General features: G+C 39.8%; 1 protein-coding gene across 50 annotated transcripts in view; it reads left to right on the forward strand.

The window, feature by feature from the left end:
• Positions 1-15070, forward strand: part of madd.S (MAP-kinase activating death domain S homeolog) — a 69244-nt gene that overhangs the window by 20608 nt on the left and 33566 nt on the right. For 26 of the 50 annotated variants that reach the window (XM_041561959.1, XM_018260187.2, XM_041561961.1 and 23 more), the window contains exons 4-15: positions 1795-2098; positions 3703-3834; positions 5957-6070; positions 6252-6332; positions 7440-7612; positions 8233-8468; positions 8546-8702; positions 9126-9229; positions 9302-9495; positions 9598-9857; positions 10743-10891; positions 12111-12209. In XM_041561959.1, coding sequence (XP_041417893.1) covers positions 1795-2098; positions 3703-3834; positions 5957-6070; positions 6252-6332; positions 7440-7612; positions 8233-8468; positions 8546-8702; positions 9126-9229; positions 9302-9495; positions 9598-9857; positions 10743-10891; positions 12111-12209 — 2003 coding nt within the window. Of the gene's footprint in view, positions 1-1794; positions 2099-3702; positions 3835-5956; positions 6071-6251; positions 6333-6999; positions 7057-7439; positions 7613-8232; positions 8469-8545; positions 8703-9125; positions 9230-9301; positions 9496-9594; positions 9858-10742; positions 10892-12110; positions 12210-12874; positions 12908-15070 lie in introns of all 50 variants that reach the window. The other 24 variants (XM_041561952.1, XM_041561954.1, XM_041561956.1 and 21 more) reach the window with 3 other exon arrangements.

Below are 15070 nucleotides of genomic sequence, written 5' to 3' on the forward strand. Positions count from 1 at the left end.
TGCGGGGGAGCACCTGTCGCTTCGGGAATAAATAGGGCTGCAGGGTATTTTAAAGATGAAACCATAATGAAATTGTAAAATATTCATGGGTGAGTGTTTCTCCATTGTTGCTGCGCTGAATCCCAAAGCACACATCCATGTCTGGCTCCTCACGCCATTTGTTTAACAGATGTTTATTACTATGAGTTATGGAACATTACTTAGTGTTCAAAGAATAGGTTTCAAAAACATTAAATATGTTCTATTAACTCGTTTTGATTAAAGCTGCCCTCAAACACTGACTTATAGAGCATCCTCCTTGTGTATATATAGTTCTTTACCATTGTGAACCATTTAGTATATTAAACAATGGGCCATCCTTAGCAACTTTTCAATTGGTCAACATTTTTTTTTTTTAATTATTTATCCGGCTCAAATGAGGGTCACTGACCCAGACAACCAAATAACTATTGCTCTGTGAGATAACAATTGTATTGGTATTGTTAATTTTCATTACTTATTAATTCCCTCCAGTCTCTCCTTCAAGCCAATGCCTGGTTTCTAGGGTAGATTGAACTCTAGCAACCAGATAGCTCTTAAAATACTACACTGAGGAACCACTGAGTTTTCTTAAAACTGTTAAGAAAAGAATGAAGATATCAAAATACTTTGGCATGTGGCATGTACATTTGTAGTTTGGAATACACATTTCTTTGGTCATCTTACAGTCAGGGGTTTTTAATGTACTATTTTCATTTTAGGGTCTCTAATAGAGCCCTCATTCCGGTTGGAGGTAACACAGGTGCATGGGAGGGTTGCGGCTGAAGCAGGAGGGCCCAGAGGAGGGGTTGCGGTTGGGACAGGGGAACCCAGAGGGGGAGGTTGCAGCTGGAGCAGGGGGTCCCAAAAGGCAGTTGGGGACCCCTGTGGCAGAAGCCCCGATGGGCATTGGACCATCCAATCTAACACAAATTCCTGTAGTAGATGGGGAATATAAACCATTGAAGTAGAAAGAATTGAGTAGGAGTAGGTAGCAATAAGCAGCTGTGTTGGAATAGTAGCGGGTGTTGGAATGTATGTTTAAATGAGAACTAAAGAACTATGCTAGAAATGTTGTACATGATGTTTTGGGCTTCTGTAACAGACCAAGGCAACCACAGCCCTTTAGCAGAAAAGATCTGTGTCTCCAAAGATGCCCCAGTAGCTCCCCATCTTCTTTTCTGCTGATTCACTGCACATGCTCTGTGCTGCTGTCGCTTACTGAGCTTAGGGACCCACTCACAATATACAGTACACATAGAATAGAAATGTCACAATATAAGGCTGATTAGTAATTAATACAGATAATTACTACATGGCAACACAGAAACCAGTGCAATTAGCATAAGAATTTAATAATCAGCCCTGTAGCATCAGCTTATATTACAGACCAACTTCATTTTCTGATGGATTATTAGTGACGACCCCTAAATTTAGCTTCCCAACAGCTGCTCAGAGCCCACTGGTGATGGTGACCCCCTGTGACAAGTTTGAAGTCCTGGATCATTGCTGCTATTGACAAGCTGAAACTTTAGGCTGGTGCAAAAAGTTCAGTATAGAAAATATGGCATTTTTAGCCATATTCATTTTTAGGGTTTAGTTCTCCTTTAAGAGAAGTCAAATGAGTGGAATGGCAAAAGGATTTACCAGTGGGGTCAGAAGCAAGCAGAAGGCGTGTACCTATTCTAATAACTAATATTAATTAGTCAACACCTTGAAAGCAAATATCTCACTTTGATTGTCCTAATGCAGATGACTTCATTTCATGTTCTCTAGAGACACAATGTGGAGGATTTTCACTGGCTCCCTGCAGCTGGAGGAGAAACCCAACGTGCTCCTGCATGACCTCCGAGAGATAGAAGCATGGATCTACCGCTTATTACGATCCCCAACTCCGGTTCCAGGCCAGAAGCGGGTTGATGTAGAGGTCCTACCTCTTGATCACCAACCACCCCTGACCTTTGCCCTTCCTGAACCCTCACGGTTCTCCCTAGTGGACTTTCCCTTGCACCTGCCATTGGAACTTCTTGGGGTGGAGGCTTGCTTGCAGGTTCTGTCCTGCATCATGCTGGAACACAAGGTATTTGAGCTAAAATCTGCTTGTCACAGGACATTTTCATTGTAGATATGCCTTTCAGGAATAGCTGTACTTTGTACATGAATTAGGATTACATTACATTAACTAGAGCATAATGTATGACAGTTTGCTTATGCACAAAGTATCCTTTCTTTGTATGTTATACCAGCAAGTAGAGAAGAATTTACATTCACACAATACATTATTGACAAAGGGAATGGAGGGTTAAAGGGGAATCTCGAAAATGAAAATTTAATATAAACTTCCTCATACTGAAGTAAGTAACTTTCTAAGTACAATCAATTAAAAAATTCTGCATTGTTTCTGAAGTAATCAAATTTATATTCAGTATTCCTCTCTCAGCATCTGTTTCTCTTCATTCTGTCTTCATGCAGCAGTTGGGTGTCAGATAAATGATCCAATATATCTTATAGGGGGCTAGCAGATGTATTAGAGCTCACTCAAATAACTGATTCAAGTACTAACAAAATAACTGCCTTTTGCACACAGCCTTCATGTAGAGAGACATGGTGGGACATTCACTAAGATTCGTAGTTGCGCCAGCGCTCCGCAAATTCACTAAAATCCGAAGTTGCGCTCAGGGGTAGCGTAAGGTTGCGAAGTTGTGCTAGCGTTGATTCGCTAAGTGAAGCGAAGTTACGCTAGCAATGGTTAATTTGCATACGGCGCCAAATTCAAATTTCAATGGAGGAATATGTAGCAGCACTACAAATGCCTGGGAAACCTTCAAAACATGAAATAAAATTTTTATTTTGCCCTACACATGTGCCCACTGTATAGTTAAGTTACCATGAGTTAGGAAATGTAGGGGGGAAGGAGGGGAGCCCCAAAAATAATTTCAACCTTTTTCAGCCTATCACCCATAATATAGAAAAAACGCCAGCGTTTTTTGGGACTTAGAAAAATTTTTTTGAAGAAATCCCTCTCTACTCTATTGCGCTTCACCTGGTCTGAGGTGGTAAAGGAAATCTATCGTAAAAGGTAGCGTTCAGAACAATGCGCGAGTTAGTGGATTTGCGTAGTTACGTCCGTTGCGCAAATTCGCCAGGCGTAAGGGTGCGAAGTTACACTAGCGAAGTTACGCCAGCGTCCGTTAGTGAATTTGCGAAGTAACGAAAATGCCCAACGCTAGCGAATTGACGCTAGCGTTAGGCGCTTCGGCGCATAGGGAATTTGCCCCATGATGTCTGGTGATTTTAATTGATTGAGCTCTAATACATCATCTAGGCAAAAGGAGCCCCCCTATAAGATATATTGGATCATTCATCTGACACCCAACTCCTGAATGAAGACAGAATGAGGAGAAACAGATGCTGAGAGAGGAATAGTGAAGATAAACTTGATTATTTCAGAAATGGTCCAGAATATTTAATACATTGTATTTAGAAAGTTTCTTTTTTTTGCTGAAGCTTATATTAAATTTTCATTTTTGCGATAGTTCCCCTTTAAGCACAATATTATTTGTATCAGTGTTGCAAAAATGCTATTAAATGCCATTTATTCAGTAAAATGTAAGTATTAGTCGAGAGTCAATACATTCGCAGACGCTGATTATGTAAAAAAAACATAATGGTTCCCTGTTACAGGTGGTTCTGCAGTCCCGAGACTATAACGCACTGTCTATGTCTGTGATGGCGTTCGTTTCGATGATTTACCCACTGGAATATATGTTTCCTGTCATTCCTCTTCTGCCCACTTGCATGGCTTCTGCCGAACAGGTAGGACCCGTTTCATACGTTTCTTTTGTGGCAACAAAGTCAGAAAATGCAAAAAACTCTCTTTACAAGGGAACTAATATGAACAATATCCATCTACATATATGTCTACATGCACCCTTTTGAAACACAGTACAATAAACAGGACTGCGAAATGTATTCTTCCTGTTTTAAATTTTAGCCGTTATAAAGCACTAATGGAAAATTATTTGGCTTCCCCCTGTAAACATGACATTTGTTTAAAGAAAGATTATTGGCTTTTTTAAAGTGGACCTGTCACCTACACATAAAAAGCTGTATAACAAAAGTCATTTGCAAATTAAACATGGAACCCAAATAGTTTTTTTCATTGAAGCATCCAGACCTGTTATAACGGCGTTTAAATATCTGAGCTGTCAATCAAATATTACCTGCCCCGGGCAGTCAATTACTTTCACTTTCCATTCAGCAATTCCTAGATGTCTCTGCTCTCCTTATATTCCCCCTCCCACTCTATAATTGTGTAGGGCAATGTGTATAGGCATTAGGTTCCCCATTAGGGCTCATACACAAGATTTTGGGGTGATACACAACTTGTCTTAATAACAGTGTCCACAAAATGGCTCCTGACTGTGCTGTAATTGTATAATTCCAAGACTAAGGGAAACAAAATTTAAATAATTAGTGTAAATAATAAAAGTTTTATTTTGCTCAACTAACATGATAAAAAAATAATTTGGAATTATTTCTTAGGGTGACCGGTCCCCTTTAACAAATATGCCCATTGCTGCATTGCCCAATAGGGAAACTCTTCTGCGGGCGATGAGGCACCGGACAATACCTGACCCTTTACATTCATTGGAATCGCCGCATATAAACACTTTACAATGCAGCAATCCCATGTAATCACTCAGAAATGCAATTTCCCAGGAAGGATGCATTTTTGATCAATTACACTGAATCACTGCTTTTAAAGAGGTTGTTCACCTTTAAATTAACTTAGTATGATGTAGACGTAGAGAGTGATATTCTGAGACAATTTGCAATTTGTTTTCATTTTTTGATTATTTGTGTTTTTTGAGTTATTTAGCTTTTTATTCAGCAGCTCTCCAGTTTGCAGTTTTAGCAATGTGGTTGCTACGGTGCAGATTACCGCAGCATTCATGCGCTAATTTGAATAAGAGACTGGAATATGAATAGGAGAGGGCCTGAATAGAAAGACGAGTAAAAAAAACCAAAACATTTGTTTTTAGATGGGGTCAGTGACCCCCATTTGAAAGCTGGAAAGGATCAGAAGAAAAAGGCAACTCAAAAAGTATAACATATAAATAATGAAGACTGATTGCAAAGTAGCTAGGAATTGGACATTCTATAACATACTAAAAGTTTCCTCAAAGGTGAACCACCCCTTTAATGTAGTTTACATACAATGAAGCTTTATCGCTCGTTTGAGGAGATTTCCTCTTTTTCACGGCCCTAAGATGCTGCTTTTGTTAGGCTTCGAGAAAAAGAGTCTGCATCTGCAGACTAGTCATTCATTTTACTAACTTCTCCTCTGTAAACTGTAATTCGCCAGAACCAAAAAAAAGATAAACTGATTTCATTTTCTTGTTTAGTACAAAAAATCTCCTAATTAAACACAAGCCCTGGTAATTAAGCTAAAAAGGGTCTGTTGTGCCCCGTTTAGTGGCTATTTCAGTTACACAAGTAAAGGTGGCCACAGACGCACAGATAATATCGTACGAAACAAATTTTTGTCCGATATTCGGTGCGTGTATGGTGGGAAAAGAGCCGACCGATATCGGCAGAAGACTTGGATATTGGTCGGCTCGTTGATTGGGCTGGGTGGAAAATTTTGATCGGGTGCCTTTGAAGGGACCCAAACATCGGCCATTGTTAGTGCTGAATCGTCAGATATAGGTAGAATTCTATTGTTTCTTCCCGTATATCTGACTATTCAGCTCTACACGTGTATTGAAACAAACAATCTTTCTTGAAAATATCTTTTACATGAAAAATCATAATTGTTACGTCTATGGCCACCTTAAGGCACAATTATTCATTGTCTTTTCAGTCTTTCCTATACATAATTGCATCTGCTGTTGGTCTTCGTTAAATTTTAAAAATCATTTTCACTTTCCGTCAGCTGCTCCTAGCCCCCACCCCATATATTATTGGGGTTCCTGCCAGCTTCTTTCTCTACAAGTCGGACTTTAAGATGCCAGATGACGTGTGGCTGGTTGATCTTGACACTAATAAGGTAAGACGTTTCTTTTATGAGGATCTTTTAATGATGCTCGTTCATTTGGCCACATGTATATTCTGTACCATGGCCCATGTTTTTCCACAATAAGTTAGAGAAATGGTCCATAGAGCAACATATCCACTGTTGCATTGGTCATATATTGACCCCCAGTGTCTTTCTTTTTGTCTCCTGATAGGTTGTTGCTCCCACGAATGCAGAGCTGTTGCCTGTTCTTCCAGAACCAGAGGCCTCAGAACTCAAAAAGCACCTTAAACAGGTAAGAACTGGGCAATTCTAGCTTCCTTCAGATCCACACAAGCCAATGGTTCAGTCTAAAGGCCTCCTACCATATCCATCTACTTCCTGTGTCCCTTTTTTGCATACAGTAATGTTTACTGCCCAGTCTTCTCTGTGCTTTTCCCTTTTCCTTCCTTTATGTCCTTTCTTTGAGATTTATTTTCTGCCAACGTTACTGGAAGCAGCCAATTACCGATTCATTCTTGTAGTCTGTCCTTCCCTGCATGTTTTCTATGCAATTCATTCTGGTGTATATAGTGGTATATATAGGTTTTTTTTTATTTCCCTAACCCATTGCTTTCTGTTATAATATCTATTATCATACAGCTAGTACATATCGCCTGTTTTTTTCCATTTGAAACGGGAAGTATTCTCACTTTACTTATTCTCTGTAATCTTCTGTCCCATTGGTTTTTTTTAATTTCTCCCTTCTGTCTCTTTTATTCTTTTATTTTGTGCTCTCACTCACACTTGCATGCATTCTCTTCCTCACTCTAATGCTTTTTCATATTCTCAACCTATTTCTCTTGCTTGTTTCTCATCTTGTTCTGTGATTGGTAATTTTTTTTCCTCATCTGTCTCTTTGTGGTCATGTGTTCGTCTTGTCTCTGATTGGCCGCTGGTGTTGTCATGTGGCGTCTTCTCAGTGTCTACACAGCATGTCCGTGATCACGCAGCAGCGTCTTCTCGCCTCAGATAACAAGGTTCCTGATGTTCTTTCTCACTTCAAATACCCAGTTTTCTGGTTTTAGTATCACAAACCTACACTTATGGCCATGTGTTGCAGTGGCGGTATTGAACTCTTGGATTTCCTGTGTAACTATTCCAGGGGATTGTAGAAATAAAGATAATTCTAATTCACAGTGTGCATTTTTGAAATTTCTAAATAATTTTAAAGAAAAAAGTTTTTTACTTTTGTTCATCTCCTTAATGCTTTTAATAATATTTTTTGCTGGTATTCTTTATGTATACTATCTCAGCGTTTACCCCTAAAAGTAAAGTATCAGTACCTTATAATAATAAAGTTTATTTAAATGGTGTTTAATTTGGTGAACTGCAATTGATGGAATGTGATTTCATTATCCAGGCATTGGCTAGCATGAGTCTGAACACTCAACCCATCCTCAATTTGGACAGATTCCATGAAGGTGCAGATGCTGCACTGTTGAAAGCCCCCAACGATGCGCAGGGAACACCTTCTACAGAATTTAACCCCCTTATATATGGAAATGATGTTGACTCTGTGGATGTGGCAACAAGGTGAGACTGCACAAGTATATCTATATCTTTGCTCTTTAGATATATATATATATATATATATATATATATATATATATATATATATATATATATATATATATATATATATATATATATATATATATATATATATATATATATATATATATATATATTATGTCGGTGCAGTGAACGCACTCCTCCCAGATATAATTCAGTCGATGGTGGTGCGTTGGTCAAAGTTTGATAATACAATCCAGTAAATGGACCCGCACTCGTTCATATTCAGTGAAATAAATGTGTCTTTATTCACAGGTTCATTTCCAACGTTTCGGTCCTCTCTGGGACCTTTTTCAAGGATACCTTGAAGGCTATCCTTGAAAATGGTCCCAGAGAGGACCGAAACGTTGGAAATGAACCTGTGAATAAAGACACATTTATTTCACTGAACACACACACTTGTATCCGTTGGAGGTAGTAACAATTCTCTAATGTTTATTTTCACTTCAGGCTGTTCAGTTACATCTGGTTTTGTGTGCCAATTCTTTTGCATGTATTTATTTTTCTTTGCATAAGTCATTCTTGTTGTTCTCATTGTATATATTGCTATCTTACCTTCATCTCTCTCACCTGTTTTCTAGGGTTGCCATGGTACGTTTTTTTAACTCCCCGAATATGTTGCACAACTTTCAAATGCACACTCGCACCCTGCGCCTTTTCCCTCGGCCAGTTGTGGCTTTCCAAGCCTCTTCCTTCCTGGCTGCACGACCAAAGCCTTCTCATTTTACTGAGAAACTTTCCAAAACACAGGCAGTGGAATTCTTTGGGGAGTGGTCACTGAACCCCACTAACTTCGCGTTTCAGAGGATTCACAACAGTAAGCAGCACCTTTCATCCTGCGTGTTATTTTCTTAGATGCAATTTGTCTGATGCTTTCTAATTTTATATTTCCAGACATGTTTGACCCTGCTCTGATTGGGGATAAGCCCAAGTGGTATGCTCACCAGCTGCAGCCCATTCACTATCGCGTCTATGATGCTAACTCACAGCTTGCTGAAGCATTCAGTGTGCCAGCAGAGAGGGACAGTGACTCTGATCCTACTGATGACAGGTGAGTATACCTGGTATTAAAATTAGTATTCAGTCTGGGATTCAAGTGAATTATCCTATAAACAGTACCAGACTTTGGATCATACAGATCGGTTAGTGAGACCCATACACAGGCCAATAAGGTGCCGACTTGTCTGGAGGGACAAAGTTGACAGTTTTTTTTACCCGTGTATGATCAGCTATAGAAGTGTATTACACCCTCTTCCTGCCTGTATGTAGCATTAAAACCACTGATGTGAGCGATCAACCTGTCTTTGTAAACTAAATATGTTGGAGCTGTAGGAAGTAGATATCGGTTATAACCACTTCCATTCAACAGGAAAATTGTATTGATTAAAATCATAGCATTTAAATATATCTGGTCTGCTGTTATATACTTGGTGTAAAAAAAGCGACCTGTTTTTACATTCTGTATCTTTGGCAGTGGCAGTGATAGTGTGGAATATGATGACTCCAGCTCTTCCTACTCTTCTCTTGGAGACTTTGTCAGTGAAATGATGAAATGTGACATCAACGGGGACACTCCAAGTGAGTATGTTCATGTGCAGGCATGCAAAACAAGTGAAATCATTCTTTATTTAACTGTAAATGTCCCTGTAGATGTGGATCCGCTGACACATGCAGCCCTGGGAGATGCCAGTGAGGTTGAGTTTGATGACTTCCAAGAATACTCAGGAGAGATTGAGGAGAACAATGGTGATAGTGAGAATTCTCCGGATAACAATCAACCTCGCTCTGGATCTAGCACAACAGACAGCAGCAGCCCCAGTACTGTTATACACGGGGCTAACACGGTGAGATTGTATAGCATGGCTCTAAGAACTCGGCACCCGCAGCTTGTTTAGCATTCAGATCTCGGATAGTAAGGTTTTTTGTTTTCAAAATTGTTTTAACAGGAATCAGCTGATTCTGCAGAGCCTGAAGATAAAGTTATGGGTGTGTTGCAAAATCACTTGCCAGTTTTGCCACCCACATTCACCCGTATAGCCATGGAGAGGAGGGAGAACGATGTTTCACTGGGTGGTGGAGAGGCCCGAAAACGCGAGTATGACAACCCCTACTTTGAGCCACAATATGGATTTCCTCTGGAAGAGGAGACTGAAGATCGAGAGGAGAGCTATACACCGATGTTTAACCAAAGTGTAAATGGTAACCGGTAAGAGCAATGTCGGTCCTTTTGCCTTTCCTAAACTATAATTCTTATTTCCTCCTGAAGAAACAAAACATCAGACTCTACAAGACTTTTTTGTGTCATTCCTTCCCACATCGAGCAATTTCCACAGCTGCCATCAGCTACTTTTGTTAGCATTGGAAGTAAAACATATTGCTACAGCTGATTTATCTTTTAGTTTGATGCAGTTATTTAAACAGATCTTTGCAGTTGGCATTTTTGTTTTAAATGACACGTTTTGCCTCTTTAAAGTGAAACATTCAGTGTAATCTAATTGTAGGGGTCAGCAATCCCTAGATATAAATTTGTATTGCAATTATTTTTATTGCATGTATTTGCTCTCTTCATAATTCATTCTTATATTGAGGCAAGCTCCTAGTATTTAAGGGCAGTGAGCAGCTAAATAACCAAATGCCAGGCAGCAGCGCAGCAGAACAAATGCGTCCCCAAACTATAGAAAATTGCAGTATATCTTAGATTACTACAGCTTCCAATGCAGGTCAATCTAGATCAACAGTCAAATGTATGGTAAACAAGAGTTTCAAATTGTCTTTAGGTTTGTCCTCTCTGAATTGCTCTGCTCCATCCGTATCATACTTTTTAAGTCTCTGGCTCATTAGAAACCCTAGTTATACCAGCTATATACTGTACATATTTTGACTTGATTGAGAACATTTTCCTTTAAAGGGGTTGTTCACATTCCAAACACTTTTCAGTTCAATCGTTTTCAGATTGTTCCCCAGAAATAAAGACTTTTTTCCTTAAAGTTTAATGTCCCTGTCTCTGGTGTTTGAGTCTGACAGCTCAGTAATCCAGGGGCAGATTCTGATCTATTACAATTTTGGAAAATTTAGTTTATTTCTTTTTCAGATCCCCAAAGCCTCTGCTTCGCCCCAATAGCTTAAAGCTTGCAAGTGATTCTGATGCAGAGACGGATTCTCGAGGTAGTTCTCCCACATCCACTGTGTCCAACAACAGCGGCAATAACGAGGGATTTGGAGGCATTATGTCTTTTGCCAGTAAGTGTGTTCTCTGTAATGATTATGTGCCAGCCAACACATCTATCACATACAGGGATTCTTTTTTCCCGGTATTCTGAAAGCAGATCAAATTCTATCACATCTAATAAAGTGTACAATACAGCAAGATCAAGTCAACAGTGCTAAATACATATGTGCATTACAAACATAGAGATCAAATTTACAAGAACAGGCAAAACTCAAATGAATAATGAAAATTATGACTATATGATGCTTCCAAGGGAGATTGGATAGAAGAGTTGTAGTTTTTTACAACCTCAGCAGTTGTCTTTGGTTAAACTGAAAAAGGGAAAAAAATTAAAATAATGTAACATATCAAATAAAGCTGTCATTTTACAATAAAATGATTTAGCACTGTACCGTCCTCTTAAGGAGCTAGCACACAGGCAGATTCGGGGAGATCTAGTCGCCTGGCGACTAATCGCCTCTTCTGCGGGGTGAACTGCCTTCACTCTGCCTGACACATGCTATAATGACAAAACACTAGCGTCAATGTACTTGCGGCTCTTCGTTTTGTTATTATAGCAGGCGGCAGGCACGGCGAAGGCAGTTCGGGGAGATTGTCGCCCCGCAGAAAAGGTGATTTGTCGCCAGGCGACTAAATCTCCCTGAATCTGCCAGTGTGCTTGAGGCCTTATGGGGCACAGAAAAATGCTTTCTCTTTTATCTCTTTTCAAATATTTCAATTAGGATTTATAGCCTTTAGTTTGTATAGCCATCCTCACAGCAGCAAAGAATGCAGTTTTCCCAGCTCATACCTCTAGGCCAAGCTACTCACTTAGTGTGGGGGGAAATACCTGTTTTATGGTGTCCCTCTTTACAGACTACAAGGAAACATAAATACTATGTTTCCGTGGGAGGCTATTTCAGCTGACCACTCTCCTCCACCCCAAGCCATCAGCCTATGCCCAACTTTACACAAGGCTACACTCAAAGCTTGTCAATGCAGCATAGAAAAATAGAGAGTAGTAAAGTAACTGTACATGAGCTAATAATTGTGATTTGTCCTTACATATTGGTGCTCAAATCAAGCAAAGATCCATTCTTTCTGTGACCTCGCCACAAGCAAAAAATACAGATAAATTACATTTTTTATGTTTCCATTAAACTTATACAAAGAGACATTTAAAAAAAAAAAAAGTTGCTATTTTGTGGTTACACCCACCAGAGGCTTATGTGGCACCTTTTCCGTTTGCAGGTAACCTGTACAAAACTCACAGCAGCAGCTTTAGTTTATCGAGCCTGACGCTGCCAAGCAAAAGCCGAGACAAGGCTACTCCTTTCCCCAGTCTGAAAGGTAAGCAACACTAGAGGGTAACTCTAAGGGTTAGTTCACACGAGGAGATTCGGGGAGATTTTGTCGCCTGGCGACTAATTGCCTTTTCTTCTCGGCGACAATCTCCCCGAACTGCCTCCCCGTGTCTTCCCATCCGCTATAATGAAAAGGCGCCTGCGCTAAAGCACACGCGGCGCTGCATTTTCCGAAGTTGCCTCGCAAGGAAACTTCGGGCGACTTCGGAAAATGCAGTGCCACATGTGCTTTTCATTATAGCAGATGGGAAGACACGCGAAGGCAGTTCGGGGAGCTTGTCGTCCAGAAGAAAAGGCGATTAGTCGCCAGGCGACAATATCTCCCCGAATCTCCTTGTGTGAACTAACCCTAAAGTATAGGCAGGCATTTGATTAGGCCAGTTTGAGAGGTAAGTGAGACCCTAGCGTAGTAACAGCTCATTCCTAATGTAATGGGTAAATACTTTATCCATTTCTGGGAGCATTGAAACGAGGATGCTTCTTTTGTGTGGTTCATTATCCATTAACCACTCCCATCATTTCCATTGCTCTTTCCTGTTTTTAAAAGAGGCGGATTATGCCTGTGTTATCAGCTAGGGGCTGATTGTGCTCACTGACGTCTTTGCCTTTCCCCTTCAATTGCCTGCATGTGCTACCCATTGGGGTTCAAAGGTCAACAGGAAGCTACATGGGAGGTGGGAAAAGGTTAGTATTCCATGATCTTTGCACTAAATTGTGCAAGATCGCTTTATCGCGTGTGTTCGCTTTTTCGTGCTCTTTGCTTTGGGCACTCGTGCCATGGTTGAGATAGTTCTGATATTTAGTTCACAGTGTGCCTAACAATACCAATTATTTAGCAGCGGGTGTCATATTGTGGGTTCAGAAGTTGAACCAGAGATGCAGACAAGCAATGTGCAGCCAAATGGGGAGGCTATAGCAGATTGCAAGCTGCCACGCTAAGCCACTTTGCAACTCTGCAGCAAATACGCCTCTTCATATCCTCACAGCACAAGTGTTCAAATAATCGCATGCTTAAAGGGATCCTGTCATCGGAAAACATGTTTTTTTCAAAACGCATCAGTTATAGTGCTACTCTAGCAGAATTCTGCACTGAAATCCATTTCTCAAAAGAGCAAACAGATTTTTTTATATTAAATTTTGAAATCTGACATGGGGCTAGACATTGTCAATTTCCCAGCTGCCCCATGTCATGTGACTTGTGCCTGCACTTTAGGAGAGAAATGCTTTCTGGCAGGCTGCTGTTTTTCCTTCTCAATGTAACTGAATGTGTCTCAGTGAGACATGGGTTTTTACTATTGAGTGCTGTTCTTAGATCTACCAGGCAGCTGTTATCTTCTGTAAGGTAGCCGTTATCTGGTTACCTTCCCATTGTTCTTTTGTTTGGCTGCTGGGGGGGAAAAGGGAGGGGGTGCTATCACTCCAACTTGCAGTACAGCAGTAAAGAGTGATTGAAGTTTATCAGAGCACATGACTTGGGACAGCTGGGAAATTGACAATATGTCTAGCCCCATGTCAGATTTCAAAATTGAATATAAAAAAATCTGTTGGCTCTTTTGAGAAATGGATTTCAGTGCAGAATTCTGCTGGAGCAGCACTATTAACTGATTCATTTTGAAAAATGAAAAATGACATTATCCCTTTAAATCTGAGCTTATAGACAACTACATTATATGCTTTCAATACAAGAGGAAATTTGATTATAGGTTATTTTTACCATCTCATTTTTTTTTGTTGCTTGTTTTGGCAAGATCATTCGATTATAGGTCTTGTTTGCTTTTTGTGCTGTGCGTGTGTAGTAGTTGTTTTTTTTTTAATATCCCAGATGGCTAGTTACTTTGCTTAGCATTGCTTCTGTCACAAGAATAGGATTTGTGGTTAACCCTTGCAGTACCTACTTCATGTCCCTCCAGAATGGGAGTGACTTGGTTTGCAGGGACCACCCATTCTCATCTGATCATTTCATTAGCTAAAGAGACATGTTCCTTCCATGCCAGTGTTCTGGTGTAAAGTCTGAACAGTGGGAGGCACATTTATCAAGGGTGAATATCGAATTCATGTGAGTTTTTTTTACTTATTGAATGGACCAAAAACTTTAATCTAATTTCTTTAGAATTAGAAAAACTTGACTCAAATTAAAAAAAATTGGTTCGAGTCAGGAAGGCTGCAAACATCACCATTGACTCCCATTGACTTACACAGCAATTCAGCAGGTTTAAGGTGGGCAATAGTCAAATTGTAGTTCTTAAAGGGACAGTATGACAAATCTCGACATTCTAATTAAAAGTAATTCACAATTCAAATTTGAGAGTTTTGACCTAAAAAGAAAATCCAAATTTTTACTTCGACCCTTAATAGATATGTGCCGACAGAAGGTTGCATGTTCTGTAGGTAATAAGGTACCGTAGTAATTATTTGATGATCTTTTACCTTGGATATATTTTAGATGTTAAAATATGATGGAAGTACAAAAGCAAGCATTTAGCTGGCTACTTTGGGGAAATGGTCTTTGTAAAAGCTGGGGGTCTTCTCTAATAGGAATTAGAATGAATTAGAGCAGGTGCCCTGAATGGGTATTGTAACACAGAAGTCTCAGGAGGGGAACTGTAATGAATGAGCAATCTTAAGGTGGCCGTAGACGCACAGATAATATCGTACAAAACTAATTTTTGTACAATATTCGATGCGTGTATGGTGGGAAAAGAGCTGACCGATATCAGCAGAAGACTTGGATATCGATCGGTTCGTCGATTGGGCTGGACCATAAAATTTGAAGGCACCCAAACATCGGCCGTTGCTAGTGCTGAATCGTCAGATACAGGTAGAATTCTATTGTTTCTGTCTGTATAT

Source organism: Xenopus laevis, chromosome 4S, assembly GCF_017654675.1.
Source record: "Xenopus laevis strain J_2021 chromosome 4S, Xenopus_laevis_v10.1, whole genome shotgun sequence".
NCBI classification, from domain to species: domain Eukaryota; kingdom Metazoa; phylum Chordata; class Amphibia; order Anura; family Pipidae; genus Xenopus; species Xenopus laevis.